General features: G+C 33.2%; 1 protein-coding gene across 1 annotated transcript in view; it reads left to right on the top strand.

The window, feature by feature from the left end:
• Positions 1-3,844, top strand: part of LOC123542642 (cleavage and polyadenylation specificity factor subunit 2-like) — a 176,695-nt gene extending 172,851 nt beyond the window's left edge. The window contains exons 18-19 of the mRNA XM_053538095.1: positions 2,213-2,347; positions 2,810-3,844. Coding sequence (XP_053394070.1) covers positions 2,213-2,347; positions 2,810-2,902 — 228 coding nt within the window. The 3' untranslated portion in view covers positions 2,903-3,844. The remainder of the gene's footprint in view (positions 1-2,212; positions 2,348-2,809) is intronic.
• Positions 3,845-17,395: the final 13,551 nt, after the last annotated feature.

The raw sequence follows: 17,395 nt of genomic DNA on the forward strand, positions 1-17,395 counted from the left end.
TAATGCTATCTCTGTAACACATATTCTGATTTATGGCACTGTGCTAATACATTTTTGTCTGGTTTAAGTAAAAATGTTGGGGTCTTCTGTCTCTCCAATTTACATACAGAAAAAAAGTACTATGGACTCGCTCACACAGTGCCTGTGTATTTCAATACAGCTATTTTTGTCGAGCCCGCTTGCGGAAGCGAAGACATAGTTGTCCAAATGGCTGTTTGGTGTATGTGCGTGCGTCCGTCCGAATTTGTTTGTCCAGACCATAACTTTGACATGCATGGAGCAATCTCATTTATATTTGGCTTGAATGTTAACCTCAGTGAGACAGAGTGTCTTGCGCAAACTGCAGGTTCCTATCTCAAAGGTCAAGGTCACACTTGGAAGTCAAAGGTTATATTCAATAATGACTTTGTCCGGAGCATTTCTTCTTCATGCATGGAGGGATTTTGATGTAACTTGGCACAAATGTTCACAACCATGTGACGGAGTGTCATGCGCAAGAACCAGGACCCTAGGTCAAAGGTCAAGGTCACACTTAGAGGTCAAAGGTCAGATACAAGAATGACTTTGTCTGGAGTATTTCTTTTTCATGCATTTAGGGATTTTGATGTAACTTGGCACAATTGTTCACCATCATGAGACGGAGTGTCATGTGCAAGAACCTAGAATTGCGCCCCTTTGTTGTAACTTTTTTATTACTGGTCGTAGGGAAAAATCAAGACCACTTTTCTGTAGTACAATATGCATGTTACATCCAATTTTGAGGTGTATTTTGACCTATCTCTGCTTGTAAGGATTTTTGTGTAGACTAAGATCTTTTTAAAGATTTACTTCCCTTTGTTGTTACTATAAAAGACCTATATTGAAACTTTTTACAGTCATTTTTTATTTGGCATAAATGTTTGTCTCAGTGAGACAGGGTGTCATGTGCAACTCCTAGTCCTTTTGACTGCTGGCGGGCTCGACATGTTGCCCGTGGGCATCTAGTTACTAGTAGCATTTTTATACATTGTGCCTGTTGGACTTGTTACAAAGTGTTATTAAAGCCCTCTCCTTCTAGTTGCACAGCATTTACATCAGGGTTTGGAATACAGTTTTCTGAACAATAATTGGTAGTCCCATGGGAATAATTGTGTAGAGTTGTTGTAGTGTTTTGAAAGAGACTTTATGTTTAGCCTTTCTTCAGATTTGCATACAGATTTTGCCACCACATTTAACATCACATACCAATACCCAAATGGTATTCCTTACTATAAAAAGTTGTTTTTTTCTCTTTGTTTATTGGGGTTGTTTTTGCTGAAATGGTTGATATCAAATTAAATAAAAGCAGCAAATTGAATATGGATATATTTGCTCATTTATAATACAAAATGTATATAATACATACTTGATAAACTGGTAAAGAGAATATTTTGATTTTAGTATGATAAATTTCCCTCATCTAGATGGAGATGATTCAGCAGGGCTGCTACAGTTATACACAATTTTAAAGTATGTTACTTTTGGGAGGAGGTGGGAACTTAGATTTTCCATTGTCTGTCTGTCTGTCTCTTTCTGTCTGTCCTTCCATCTGTCCATTCATCTGAATCTGCATATTTAAAAAAGTATTTGACCTAGAGTCATCATACCTCACAGGACTGTTATTCAGCATATGAAGTTATGAACCTGGTGTTCTAATTAGGACCAGACCTTAGGCCCTTGACTTAGTCAAAAACATGCATACAATGACAGGACTGGTGCTTACATATCTTGTCTTTTTTAACCATTACATACATATGGCAAGGCTACCTTTATGTTTACACTTTCCTGTAACATAGGAACATGATTTGAAAGGGGCCTCAATAGCCGAGTGGTTAAGGTCGCTGACTTCAAATCACTTGCCCCTCACCTATGTGGGTTTGAGCCTCACTCTTCATGTGAGGAAGCCATCCAGCTGGCTTCTACCCAGGTGCCTGCTCATGATGAAATAATACACAGAGGGACACCTGGGGTCTTCCTTAACCATCAAAGCTGGGAAGCATATGTCCTAGAATTGTGTCAGTGTGATGTTAAACCCAATAAAACAAAACAAACATGATGGGACTTAAGAGTGGTTTGCACACAATGTCTTAATATAAAATTATGATTGAGAATGTTTGATTGCTCAAAGTGAAAAGATTTTTCCTATAACACAAACCAGTATGTAATATTTGACTGGTTAATAAGTTTATTTCAGGTACCAGGACATATGGCTGTTTACATCAATGAACCCAAACTGAGTGACTTCAAAATGGTTCTTCTCCAAGAAAACATTCAAGCCGAGTTTAGTGCAGGTGCACTTGTCTGTAATGATACTATAGCTGTAAGAAGGGTAAGCTGAAATCAGTTATTGATTTATACCATATATTCTCTAATTAATGCCCCCCCAGCAGTATGGCACTTTTATAATTGTGTATTTGTTAAAATTCCTTCATTATAGGTTGCATTTATAGTTTATATTTACTGAAAAAAGTCAAATAACCCCATTTTTTGACCTTAATAAGCATCTCCCTTTTGCAAACTGTAACACCTTTGGGTTGTTCATAAGGGAATATATGGTATATATCTATTGGTTTAAGAATATAACTATAAGAAGGATTAAAAACATTTAATTTAGATTTTTTTGTATCGTGGTGATTAAATTGTCTAGTTTCTACAAGCTATATTGCCGATTTATCTTGACATAACTCTAATGTTTTTTTTGGATGAAGTAAACATTTTGCAGAACATGAATTTTAGAAACTTGCAGTGTTTGCCTATTTAATATCAGTCATTTGTTACCGTTCTATTTCAGAATGAGGCAGGACGCATGCAGTTAGAAGGCGCAATCTCAAAGGATTACTTTAAAGTTCGAGACTTACTTTACAGTCAGTACGCTATTGTATGACACTACAAAGACATCAGCTGAATTTAAATCGGCATCTTCTGACATCTTACATATACCATCTGTCATCACAGTATCATGTGTCATCTCAGAAACAACACCTGTGTTCATGTTTATTTATGTTTCAGCTTCAGTCATATCAGCTGTTACCAGTTTTGGCAGATCCTTCACGCAATAACAGTGTCTGCTGGTTATTGTAAAGGCATTTGAATAAATGAAAGATAATGTCTGTGTATATTACATTGCATTCCCACTTATAAATATTTTGAAAAAATATCACATCACGATTCTATAAAAGCATGTCAGCAGAACAGCATCATCATAAACAATGAAACTCTCTAAACTTGTGTGAAAACAATGAAACTCTCTAAACTTGTGTGAAAACAATGAAACTCTCTAAACTTGTGTGACCATTTCATTGATCAGACTGGAAAAATTAGGTCGGGATTATATATATATATTTATTACTTGAATGTATTGTAGTAATTAGCTAATTCTGTAGGACTTGGATGTATTGTTAAACACTTTGACCTACTTTTAAATATGTAATGAAAGAGAAACATATTACTGTGAAATCATTGATAATCTCAAACATATAGCAAGAAACAAGAAACCTGTTTTCCAATGGTTTCTTTAACCACTCAAAAACTGATGTTGTTTTTTTTTGTTCTAAACTTTTCTCAGATGATTACTAAGATGAAAGTGATCCTTTACTTGCTGTTTTGACACATCTCCAGGCAAAAAGAAAATCAAAATAGAAACATCACACATTAATTGAAAGTTTACTGCTGACATTATTCAAATCACATAGCCTGGACTACCAATTATATAAAATGTCAATAATTGATGGCTTTTTCCACGAACTTTGTCAACAATATTAAATTATTGCTGTATAAATCTTGGATATGTTTTCAGCCTGATAATAAATGGATTGCAAAAACATTATTGAAGCTTTTTCTTTTTCCATATATTATCTTTGTTAGATATACAAGTATACAGTAATCCAGTTTGGACCATGTGCTACTGATTATATGTCTGCTACATAGTAGCTAAAAGCCTCTATATCCGAGTTGTTCAAGTTGCACACTTCAAATCACTTGCCCTTTACCAGTGTGGATTCAAAACCTCGCATGCGGTGGAGAATTCTTCATCTGTGGAAGCCATCAAGCTGGCTAAAAGAAGGTTTGTGGTTCTACACGGATGCCTCACCATGTCAGAAACAATGCCAAGAGTGCACCTGGGGTCTTCCTCCATCATCCCCAAAGTTGTATCGGTGTGACTCAAAATTCAACACAAATGCAGCTATTGCAAGCTTTCTGTTGGAAATAATAATAACCACAATAGTGCCAACACTCGTGTACCAAAGATAAACACACAACTAATTAACAGAAAAACAGACAAGATACAAGAACACTGCAAGACACCGCTTTAAACACACAAATGCACACCTACAAACAGGAAAAAATAATCGAACACCACCCCAGGAGCCCGGCAACTAAAATAAAGGGGGGCACGAAACCAGCTCATAGTAAATGGGAAGGGGACGCCAAAAATGGGTAAGCGCAAATGCAAAGGGAAAGGAGGGGTGACAGGGGGAGCAAAGAGGCAGGAAAAGCACTTACAACACAACATACGCAACAGAAAATCAGTTGAAAATAGGGGCACCGCTTTGGAACCGTCAGTAACCTATATAATACCCCAGTCACACCGCGCGAATAGCTACGGATAGAAATGTAGTAATCCGTATCGATCCGTACCGGAGTCGTACGGATTGATACGGATTACTTCTTTCAGGTACGGATCGATACGGATTACTACGTTTTTATCCGTTGCTAAACGTAGCTATCCGCGTCGTATGTGTGACTGGGGTATAAAAGAAACTGGGGGGTTAAACGCGTTTAGGGCATGCCAATCACGCAATTACCCTAATTTTAACAAGTTAGACAACACATTGAACACTTTAATAAGGATTCTGTGGATATTAATTTTATACATGAAGTAGATTCTCAATATAATCCAATTCCTACATCTTATTTTATCCTTTGATGACTCCAGAATGGATTTGCTTTATTAAAACAAACTCCTATAGGAAATGTATTGATGTATCTTTTCTATGGAAGTGTTCTGTTAAAAAATGACAGACATTACCAGTGAGCAGTATATAGTGAGACTGCGCTTGAAAAGCATGTCGTGCTTTATTCAGTTAGTAGAAACCAATTGTGTTGTATGTGAATTCTTTGTGAAACGGAAATTGATAGGGAATGACTTCTTTTGAAGAATTAAGTAATAAGTAATAAGAAGCCCTTGAAGAATTCTGTAAAAGAGTCGTTCCCAGTGTTGCATTAAATTACCTCTAATTCTTTGATATTGAAGCTGAGCAAAAACAAAGTTTTGTTTCCTACTTCTTGATTTAGCAATGAAATCCTAATTGTTGATTTTGACAAATAATTAATGACTCCAGGTCCATTTCATATATTATCATTTTATAACTTTTCTAATATATTGTTTCTTTAAAACTTTGATTAAACAACATAAAATCAAATTTTGTGTTTGTAATGATACACCTAATAAAGTCTTGCAAAACGGTAAAACTTTAATGAATATTTTCTAACTTCTTTGATTCTTTGAGCCCCATACTGTGCATCCATAGTTTAAAATGAGTGTAATCAACTTTAGAAAAGATATACTATATGTGATACTGAAAAATATTAACATTCTGTATGTGTTTTAAGCTTAAAGATTGCCTGTAGCGCTACTGAAGTGCTTCATCATATGTTTTCGAAAATTGTTGTAGAAACAATCCCTAAATATGTGATTTTATTAACTGTCACCAAATATTCATATAGAAATCTAAGATTTAATATATTCCTTATACCTGATATTTTTCTTTGCAATTTGTTGGTAATCTGAATCTATAATGACAAGCTGAAAGTACACCAAACGTTATAAAGTCATTTGGCATCAAATGGCATCTCGTCATTCTTTGTTATTATTTTTTTATCTTAAGAACGTGACACATTAAGTAAAGAGATCGTAAAATAGTATTTAAACGTTGGAGTTGTTCACTGTTTTATATTAAATCGGATAAATCATTTATTTATGTTAAAATTTAAAACGCACTTCTACACTGACTTGAATTAGAAAATGCAACATCCATCAAGCCAGTATCATCTGACTTACTTTAGAGTCTTTTAATGGGAAAGCCAACTTTCTACAATTGAAAATCCTGGTCAATTTATTTATCTTTTAACCGTAAAACACGTGTTACAGATATTTACGGACTGCCAAATATCTGCATATCCGAATACAACCTACTTGCATTTGTATTAATCACGTTTCATGAAGCACCAAAAAGTTGCTACAGATACTTCTATTTATTTAAAAATAAGCATCAGGAAACCCTTCCAGGAGCAAAGTTTTGCAAATATCTATTGCCAGTAAATATGGTAGATATAACCTTCAGAACGAACAGCTGTTATGTTTACTGTATCGGGAGTTTTTCATAATATCTGTAGTTAATTTCAAATTTGTCATTAACAAGTTTCCTATAGGGACATCTTGCAGTAATTATTACATGCATTAACTGATATTAATTTATTCTATAAAAGAAGTGATTAGTTGAATACGTTTGTGTTGTCAGACTTTAAGTCAGGAGTGGCAGCTGGGTCTAGTTGTTTTTTGTGTTTGACACAGGGAAATTGTTGCGGGGATCTGTTGTTGTTTTTATTTTGGTTGTTGGATTTAAGGTATTGGACCCTTAACAGTAATGTTAAAAAAATGGCATTTGCTTGGTACATTCTTAAAAATGACCATGTTTCGCACTGTATTGCAAATTTTAAACAACTTTTACCGTGCAATTTTTTGTAAATTTTGTGTAATTTATGGTATTTCCTCAAGCTAATGTAGAGACAAATTTCAATGTGATGGCCACTTTTTGCATAAAATTCCTTACCGCATTAATTTTGATAAAAGAAACATCAAACTATTGTTAAACAATTATAAAACACAAAATAAAACTGTAAATATCTTTTTTTCTAGGGTGCTTCAAGGAGACAGAATTCTAACTCCAAAATTGAAAAATTGAGGTCGAATCCTGTGGGTCTGTTTTGAATTTTGCTCACTTCATTCAAAAATAACCTCGTGGCAGAAGTAAAACCTACCTGCATTTCTTCCACAATATGTAATCTAAAGAATGAAGGCAAAATAGAGAACTTTCACCGTATGTAACTTAATATTTTTAAAGATGTCCAACTCTACCCCTCCTGAATCAGAGGTAAATTCACTTTGAACAACAAGAAATCGCTTATAAAATGAAAATTTGATAGAAAAAAGGAAAATATGGAGAGAAAAATATTGGTCCCAATTGGGCTTGAACCTACGCCCCCTGAAAATTGCAGTTAAAGTAGGATATGGTAGGAACTGAATACTCTTCAAAAAGGAGGTACCCTATTACGGGTCCAATACCAATGTAAGTGTCCCCCCCCCCCCCCCCCCAAATCCAATATACAACTCCCATCTTATCTGCTGCTTATCAGCGATTATGTAACTGTAACTGATTAGAGGGCAATTAGCACAGCAGGGACCCCAACTAGACCATGAAGATGTGTGCAGTGGAGTAGAAAGAAATTAATTTTTCTTCAGTGAATGTGGAATGATAATAATATTAATTATTATTTTGATATTATAAAGATGATAAGTATTATTTTAATGTTATAATAATAATAATAATAATAATTATTATTATATTACATAAAGGATGATTAAAGATACAGTAATGATATTGAAAATAATAATGATAATAAAACACAAGTGTAGTGAAAACTTCAGGAGTTCTTTGTGCTGACAAACAATATTTTTTCTAATTGGAAACTGGGTTTCTTGTATTCATGTAATCAACATTATTTGAACTTAAAATTATTGTGTTCCATCTATACTGAATTTTCATTTTCAGTATATTGCCAAAAGTGACTTTTTCATGCTTTGCTTTGTAACTTTGAAATGCACATACTGTTTTCAATTTTTAGACAAATGTTATTTACAGTATTCTGCAAGCCTTAGATGAGTGAAAGTCACAATTTTCTGAAATATCACAATTCTCCAGACAGACTTTGAAAAAATAAAAAAATGCATATTTCTTTAAGTAAGTTTATCATTATTTCATTATTTTGAAAATAAGTTTCTGATTATCTTGTTATTGTGTTTGACCAACAAATATTTTTCATTACATAGAAATGCCAAAAAAAACTAGTATAACTTTAAAAGTTATCAATTATATATCAATTTAAGATAAATTACATTGTTTCCCCTTCTCACTAATTAATACACTTGTAAGGTAGACTGACTCTCCAATAAATATTGACCCTTGTTTATTGGAACCATTCTGTGATGGTCATTAGCCCCCAACTGTGCTGGTGAAGACAGAAATCCCTTGGCCCACTGCCAAAATCTAGGCCTTTAACGTCGCACCGACACATGATGTGACGTTAAATCTGGCAATTAACACGAAAATTAAACATTAATTGCAAAATTGCGTATGAGCATGAAAACATTTGCATGGTTCAAGTATTGCAAATATGTTTAACAGTGTATTATAATGGCTAATGACCTGACTGGCAATTAAAGTCTATCAGTATGTCTCTATGGTTCGTAACAGCAAGCCCTAAGTGGTTCATGATTTAAAATTTGTTTGTTTTTGGTTTAACGCAGTTTTTTCAACAGTATTTCAGTTATGTAACGCATAACTATTGTTAAACTATTGTATGTAAAAGCATAAATATGTGGATTTTCTCTGCAATATGAAATATTGAAACAAAGTGACAGGGACACGATGCAGGATAAAATATCGCTTGTTTAATATGCTTGGTACCCATTCACCGAACTGCACGTTTTATGTAAGAAATGTACGATTGAAATGGGTTAGTGCAATTTCCCGTTCATGACCATGGTTCTTATAGAATACCTAGGGGTAGGGTATAACATGTACAGAGGCATTTTCTTTCTGCTCTGGTGCCAGTGAGTAGGCCCACAACAAAAAGAAGCTGTAATGGAAAAATATTTCAGACCGGTTGCTTCAAACGTCCAACAAGTACATATTAATATATGCTAAAAATAGATGGAGGAGAAGGAAATGGTCAAGGACGAATATACAAAGGGAATGCCACGTTCCTTAATAACAGTCAACTACGATAGCGCATAAGCCATGAAATGATTCGTGACAGAAGGTCCTAAATGGTTCTTACCAAAGAAAGATTCAATGGTTTCTAGTTATGTAATGTGATTTGTGCATGGCATTCCCCATTATTCTCACTTTACTTTTTTATTTAATTTGATTATTGATGATTCATTGTTTTATATTAATACTGTAAAGCAGCCTAGGTTTTAGACATCATGTAGGTCAACAAGTTATTTACATTCTATTTTTTTTTCAGAAGGTTCCATTCCAAATGCTAATACACATGTTAACATTATTTAAAAGTCTTGGTTTTTCTGGTTTTACAGAATCTTCTTTTTATTCTTGGTAATACATGGAAATGCTTTAAACAGAAAGCTGTCTGAGGACAAAAAAGGAACCTAAGCAAGATGTTATTTGAAAACTTTACTGTATTTCTTAATAACAAAATATAACTAGTCTGGATATTACGAAATTCATTGCTTTAGATTAACAATGTGAATTTAAAAATTTGTCTTTAAGGAGATGATGTATTTTCTTTGGAAATACTAAATTCAGTTTGGATTCTATTTGGGATTTGGAATCAATATTTTGAATTTGACCAGGACCAGATTTAGACAATTCTTGCATATTATTATTGGGCGTTACGGCTAGTTAACATTTTCAAGGTATTTGAATAATTATTTTCCAAATGGTTTGTTTTTCTGTTACTTTTAAGTATTTTAAGTAAAAAGCATTTTTTTTTTATCTTTTGACTGACCTACATTATATCTTGTGATAAAAAAAGTATCTCTATTTATCATCGAAAAAAGAAAATAAACCCCTTATAACTCCATTTGTTTGTACTGTAGTAATCAAAGTTAATGCCATAGGGATATAATGAAAATGAGACTGTATCTGTTTCTCTCTTCTACCTCTAGATAACTAGATTCATTAAATGTTTCTGTAGTTCTACGCAGTCATGGTTTACAGAGAAAAGAGAAGAATTTTGATCAACTCTTTCCAGTCTGATAGCACTGTATGACTAGCAGATTTAAAATTGAAAGACATCCAACAGCTTTTCATTGTATGTTCCATTTATTCTTCATAACTAGTGGGTTAGGCAACTTCGTCATTAATTTGTTTTCAGTAGTTTATCATGGATTTAGGCCGTGATAAGATTTTCACAAAGTTTCACAATTCAAATAATTCCACTTAACATATTCATAATGTTGTATTCAATTTATCAAGGGTCATGACTTCTGTGAATTCAGCTGTCCACTTTTGATATCTGGAGAATATCATTTTAGTGAATTTTCATCAAATCTTATCTATATTTTAAGTATGCATTAAATTGCAAATGTATAGAGTTTCTTTAATATGGAGTTATCTCGCTCTTTATATTTTCATATAAGCAGTTTAAAGTGATTGGGAATATTAAAATACTCGCTTCAATTTGAGATATATTCTGAGAACGAAAACAAACATTTTTTTCTTTGAAATTCACAATGCGCTATCAATCTTAATATCGAAATATGATGTCAGAAAATGCATGCCACTTAGAGATCAATTTCATTATTTTCAGTAGAGTATGGCGTGTATTGTGTTGTAATATTATATCTTCTATGATTGTAAAACAGAAATACTTTTTTAAATGTTTCATGTATTTTTTTTATCTTTTGAAATATTTTGTTGTAAAACTAAAATATTTTGTTGTAAAACTAAAAAAAAATATGCAATGTGACAAAATATGTATTCAATGTTTTCAAATTATTTGTTCAATCCTACAAAAAAAAAATTCGATGCAACGATAATAATTGTGTGTAAAACGTAAATATTCATTCTTAAATGCTTAAAATGTTTGTTCGAAAGAATTATGGGTAAATTGCTATTTTGCGGACATCCCTATTCTGCGGCCATGCGGCCAAATTTTATTACCTCAATGATAAAACAATTACATTTATTTAGAGGGTATAGGTCATAGTCATCGATAACAGAAATATACCAAACAAGAGCTTCGCCTAGCGGGGCAATATACGCCCGAAAGGCCTTTTAGAGGAGGAAGCAAAATTTAAAGAAGACACATATTTAAAGATTTTTTGGTGGGGCATGTGAGGGATTGGGAGGGGAGAGGGGGAAGGATGTGTGGTGCTGCTGACAGTAGACAGTTTACTAAAAAGCAAGAAACTAAATAAAAAATGCAGGGTGCGGGAGTGTTTTGGGTTTGGATGTGACAAAATACTAGAATACTAAAGGGCAAGAAGCTGCATGAAAAGGGGGGGGGGTATAGAAGAAATAATCGGTGGGGCGTGGGGTTGGTGGGGCAGGGAGGGGGCGGGGGTACCATGTAGATTGGAGTGGGGGTGTAAATGAAAATAAAGATGTTGTTTTTGTGGGCCGGGGGATGTATATGTTCTGGACATGAAATATGATGGGGAGATTTAACCTTGCTGTGACCTTGACTTTTGACCGTCCATCCTTGTTTCAGCCTTCTGCACATCGTCTCATTACATACCTACACCCCAAGTTTGAAGTCGATACCTTGAATGGTTAATAAGTTTTTTTCTGGACATGAAATTAAACTTACATATTTCATTTTTAAGCTCAATTTGTGACCTTGACCTTTGATTTTCAGAGTAAGTTTAAGTGCTCTGTACATTGTGTCATCGCCACCTAAGAACATGCTAAGTTTGAAGTCAATATCTTGCATGGTTATTTAGCTATGCTCCGTACACGAAATACGATGGTCAGTTTTGACCTTTTAGCACAGTTTTTGACTTTGACGTTTGACCTACAGAGCCAAGTCTGAAGTCAATACATTTAATGTTTATAAAGTTATCCTCCGGACATTAGTTATGACGGACGGACGGACGAAAAGTCGGACGGACGCACGCAACATCACATAATACGTCCGTTTGTTTTCAAATCCGGCGTATTAATAAAATGCGACACAGTTGGTCGCAAATTGGCCGCAAACTAGCGATTTACCCAGAATTCTTTCGGACAAATATTTTAAGCAGATAGAAAAAATATTTACGTTTTACTCAAAATTATTATTGTTGCATCAAACAAAATTTTGTAGGATTGAACAAAAATATTAAATTTTTAATAAATATTTTGTGATATACAACAAATATTTTTGTTTTATTGAACAAATATTTTTATTTTGCAATAAACATGTTGTAGGATTGAATAAATAATTTGAAAACATTGAAAAAATATTTCAGTTTTACAATAAATATTTTATGACATTGAATAAGTATATAAAGAGGTAAGAGTGTCCCTGCGATAATTCGATTTGAACAATTCAATGCGACAGAAAAATATTCTGTTACAATAGTTTGACAACACGATATGACAGCACGACAACACGAGACAGCAGCAAGACAGTCTATTGTCGCGCTATCATACTGTATTACCATGCTGTTGCAGCGTGTTAGCTACAGTATCGTGTGTCATATCAGAAACAACAACTGTGTTCATGTTAATTTATGTTTCAGCTTCATTGTGTGTGAACATATCATATCTGCTGTTACAAGGTCCTTCGTGCAATAACAATGTCTGCTGATTATTGTTAAGGCATGAGAATAAATGGCAGATTGTGTCTTTGTATGTTACATTGCATTCCACATTATATAAGTTTTGAAAAAAATCAGTTGAATATATTGTCGTAATTAGCTGATTCTGTAGGACTAAGATGTTTTGGTAAACTCATTGACATTTTGATTATTTAACGACAGATAAACATATTACTGTAAAATCATTGATAATCCCAAACATATGCAGCAAGAAACGAGAAACCTGTGTTTCTTTAACTAGATAAAAACCGTTGTGTATTTTGTTTTGAACTTTTCTCAGATGTTTACTAAGATGAAAATGACTTCATTTCTTGCTGTTTTGACATAATATATTATTTCCAGGCAAAAAGAGAACCAAAATAGAAACATTTCGAATTAATTGAAAGATTACTTTTGACATTATTCAAATCACATTGCCTGGACTAGAAATTATATAAAATTTTAATAATTAATGGCTTCTTCCACGGACTTTGTCAACAATATTAAATTATCGCTGTATAAATCTTGGATATGTTTTCAGCCTGATAATAAATGGATTGCAAAAACATTATTGAGGCTTTTTCTTTTCCCAAACATTATCTTTGTTAGATGTACAAGTATACATGTAATCCTGTTTAGGCCATTTGCTACTGATTGTATGTCTTATTATTGTCTGCTACACAGTAGCTAGGAGCCTCTATTGCTGAGTTGTTCAAGTTCAAGTCGCAAACATCAAATTATTTGCCCCTTACCAATCTGGATTCAAAACCTCACATGCAGTAGAGAATTCTCCATGTGAAGATGCCATCAAGCTTGCTTAAAGAAGGTTGGTGGTTCTACACGTATGCCTCTCCATGTCAGAAACGATGTCCAGAGGGGCACCTGGGGTCTTCCTTCATCCCCACTGAAATTGTATCAGTGTGACTCAAAATCCAACAAAAATGCAGCTATACCAAGCTTTCTGTTGGAAATAATCAAATCTGTTCTTGAATGATTTAATTTTATTTGAAGTGAAGAACAACACTTTAATAAGGATATGTGAATAGAATTGCATACATGAAGTAAAGATTCTCACTTATATTCTGAATATAATTCAAGATGATCCCTCGGGCTGATTCAATAAAATGATTTTATAATGAAAATATTAATTCCTACATCTTATTTTATCCTTTGATGACTCCAGAATAGATTTGCTTTTTTAAAACTAACTCCTATAGGAAATGAATTGATGCATCTTTTCTATGGAAGTGTTCTGTTTAAAACATTGACAGACGTTACCTGTGATTTCAGTATTATAGTGAGACTCCGCTTGAATAGCATGTCCGGTTTAATTCAGAGATGGAGACGTATCTACAGGACGTGGGTTTCATTAATGTTGTATATATACATTTGTTGTAGAAGTTCTTGTCACCCTTTATACTAACTTTTATCTAATCTTAAATGAAAAAGAAAAAAAAAACATAGATAAAATATTAGTTCAAGAATTATGACTGTATCCACTGATGAAGAAGACAAGGTTAGATATAATTATGAAAAGCATTAAAAGAAAACAGCTTAAGATGCATGTATCGACCATCAAATCAAATGATTTCAAATTTGCCACACAAACTTAGGAGTTTAGTAGAAGCCAATCATGTAACATTTGGATGTTAAAGTAAAGGATCATACGTGCCTACATGTATAAAACAGGGTTATCGCAATCCGAGGGACAACGTGGGATTGAAAAACAAGCGAAAGCGAGGCTTTTTATCCGCGCTATCTTTAGTGTTTGGAAGAATAATGTCTGACATAGGCAGACGTGTAAGACTTTTTTCTTGCCCGCTGTTGCAAATTGTGAAATTTGGCATGTAGGTTATGACATCATAATTATGATGTCACAGTGCACTGGTTTAGCTTGTCTTCTTCGTAGGGAAGATAATCTCCTATATCCATGTCTTTCCCTGCAAGATAGGTTTGAAAAAGTGATACATATATTTACACATAAACTTTAATAAATGACTTTTAGGTTGAAGCCGCGAAGTGGTTGTAACCTATTATAACCATATTCTGGATACTGCAAGAATTCAATAATGACAGTTTTCACTGAAGCAGATTAATTTGACGTTCTATTTCCGTACTACTTTTATTGATTATTTACGAATATACCGACTGCTTATCTCTCTACATGATTTCTATGTAAAAGTTCCTGGTCAGGTTTAACAATCATTTCAATGCACACGATAAAAGAAAATATATCAAATTATACATCTTTTGAAAAGCTCAGATCGCAAGATTTCAAATGGAGTATAACTCCAAAAGAGAGAAAATCGAAAGAGAAGCTGTAACAGACTTGCAGTTTAAAATAGCGAATTCTGTACATTTTAGCTTAAAGTAACGTTTATATCTTTCAAACCGTTAAAAGCATTGACCTCCAGATTTTGGCTAAAAATAATTGAAGTTTTGTCATAAAATGAACATTAGAATATGAGTTTTTGTTTCTAAACTATTTTGAAAATGCCAAATCAAAAAAAAAAAAGATGACCGCGTCGGGAATCGAACCCGGACCACGGCGACAATACAGTTTTCCGGCTGTCGTTACCAATAGAGCTATGGAGACTTTAGTGTTTGATGTGTGTTAAATAAAGATATTTATAATCGAGACAGTTTACTCCGAGTAAACGCTTTTCGATTTGCGATGTAAAAAGTAGTAAAAACCAACTAATTCTCACGTGTTTCTGTAACACATAGTCTATCAGTAATTAAGATTCAAAGCATTCTTAAGAAATATAACATTTAATTCCAGATATCTAAAAATCTTCTCTCTTTTTGTTGTTGTTGTTGTCGAAAGGTCTGGAGGTCATTGCCTTTAACTGTTAAATTTGAATATCTAATATTTCTATTATCTTTGTGAATATTTGTGTTTTTAATGAAACAGATACAGTGACTGTATTTCTCAATGGTATCATTATAGCAAATATTAATTAGGTTTTTGCACATCAAATGCGGGATTCAACGTTTCTGTACTGTCAGCGCTTTGATTCTATTAAAGCGTGAAATTTTACATATGAAAAATTATCATGATTGGAAGCATTTATGTCAGTTGTGCATAAAGCATAATTATTAAACATATTTTAAACATCAGATTAGAAGATTGGCCATTAAATTAATAACAATCTGGGTATGTATGAGTGAGGAAAATTGTTAAGGGTAATGGATAGTAAGTGTTCTATAAAGTTAAAAGGCCTTGTAAACATAGAAGGAAAACCTTTTTCAATGTCCAAGAGTTTTTTCTTTATAATATTTCAGTGAATTTTGGTATGTTACGGTTTACCCATTAATATTTATGTATACTGTAATGTCTTTGTATTGTTTGCATCCTAACAAAAAGTGAAATTCCTCTTCTACAATATTAAATATAACACATATGTTATCATGTCTTGGATATTTATTTGGCTTGTGTCATCTTCTAATCTCTATTAATAATCAATGCACTGACAATCTCAACATTATTAGTGTTATTCTAAATTTCTTCATATCTTTTTTAACAGAACTTTTAACTGAAAATTGAAAACTGTAAGAAGAAGCCCTTGAAGAATTCTCTAAAAATTTATTCCAGTGTTACATGAAATTACCTCTAATTCTTTGATATTTAAACTGAGCATTTCCTACTTCTAGATTTAGCCACTTTGAGATATGAGCCGTGCCACGGGAAAACCAACATAGTTCCGCGCAGTCTGGTCAGGCTCCATGCTGTTCGCTTTTAAAGCCTATTGGAATTAGAGAAACTGTTAGCGAACAGCATGGATCCTGACCAGACTGCGCGGATGCGCAGGCTGGTCTGGATCCATGCTGGTCGCACACCCACTATGTTGGTTTTCTCATGGCACGGCTCATATATTGAATTCCTAATTTTTGTAATAATGATTAGACCGATTCTGACCAATAACTAATGGCTAAAGTTCCATTTATCACATGTTTTAGGTCTAGGGAGTGAAATAGAGCCTATAGATACATAATTTTGGTAATACACTAAGTGACGTAGAACATTTCTGTTAAAAAGCCTTATAAACATAGAAGGAAAGCCATTAAATGTATGAAACTTTGTGTATAGTAAGTAAAGAATGTAGATCTTTTTTTTCAGCTTTTCAGGAAAAGCTTACATATGATAAAAAGAATATTATATTTGTGTCTTTCCACACTGAATTTATTAAACTCATTGAATAAAATTGATAAAATGCTCTCCAGAGCCTCGCATTTTATTATTTCATTTTTCAACTCAATAAATTCAAAATGAAAACACACTCGTGTGATACCATCTATATCATATATCGGCATGTCATAAATTTTCTAATATATTTTGTTTTTAGCACTTTGATATTTTAAATGATTTTTTTTTATTTGAAACTATCTGGTTTATTAAATGTTTACTTACTTGCCTTATAAAATCAAATTTTGTTTTTTTAATGATACACCTAATAAAGTCTTGCAAAACTTTAAAACTTTTTCTAAATTCTTTGATTCTTTGAAGCCCATACCTTGCATCCATAGTTTAAAATAAGTGTAATCAACTTGACGAAAAGCTATATTTTATGTGATACTGAAAAATATTAACATTCTGTATGCGAGTTTTAAGCTTTCTGCTGGAAGTGTCTGACCTGCCAGAGCTTCATATGTTTTCGAAAATTGTTGTAGAAACAATCCTTAAATATGTGATTTTATTAACTATTACTGTCACCAAATATTCATATAGAAATCTAAGATTTAATATATTCCTTATACCTGATATTTTTCTTTGCAATTTGTTGGTAATCT

Source organism: Mercenaria mercenaria, chromosome 1, assembly GCF_021730395.1.
Source record: "Mercenaria mercenaria strain notata chromosome 1, MADL_Memer_1, whole genome shotgun sequence".
Taxonomy (NCBI): Eukaryota; Metazoa; Mollusca; class Bivalvia; order Venerida; family Veneridae; genus Mercenaria; species Mercenaria mercenaria.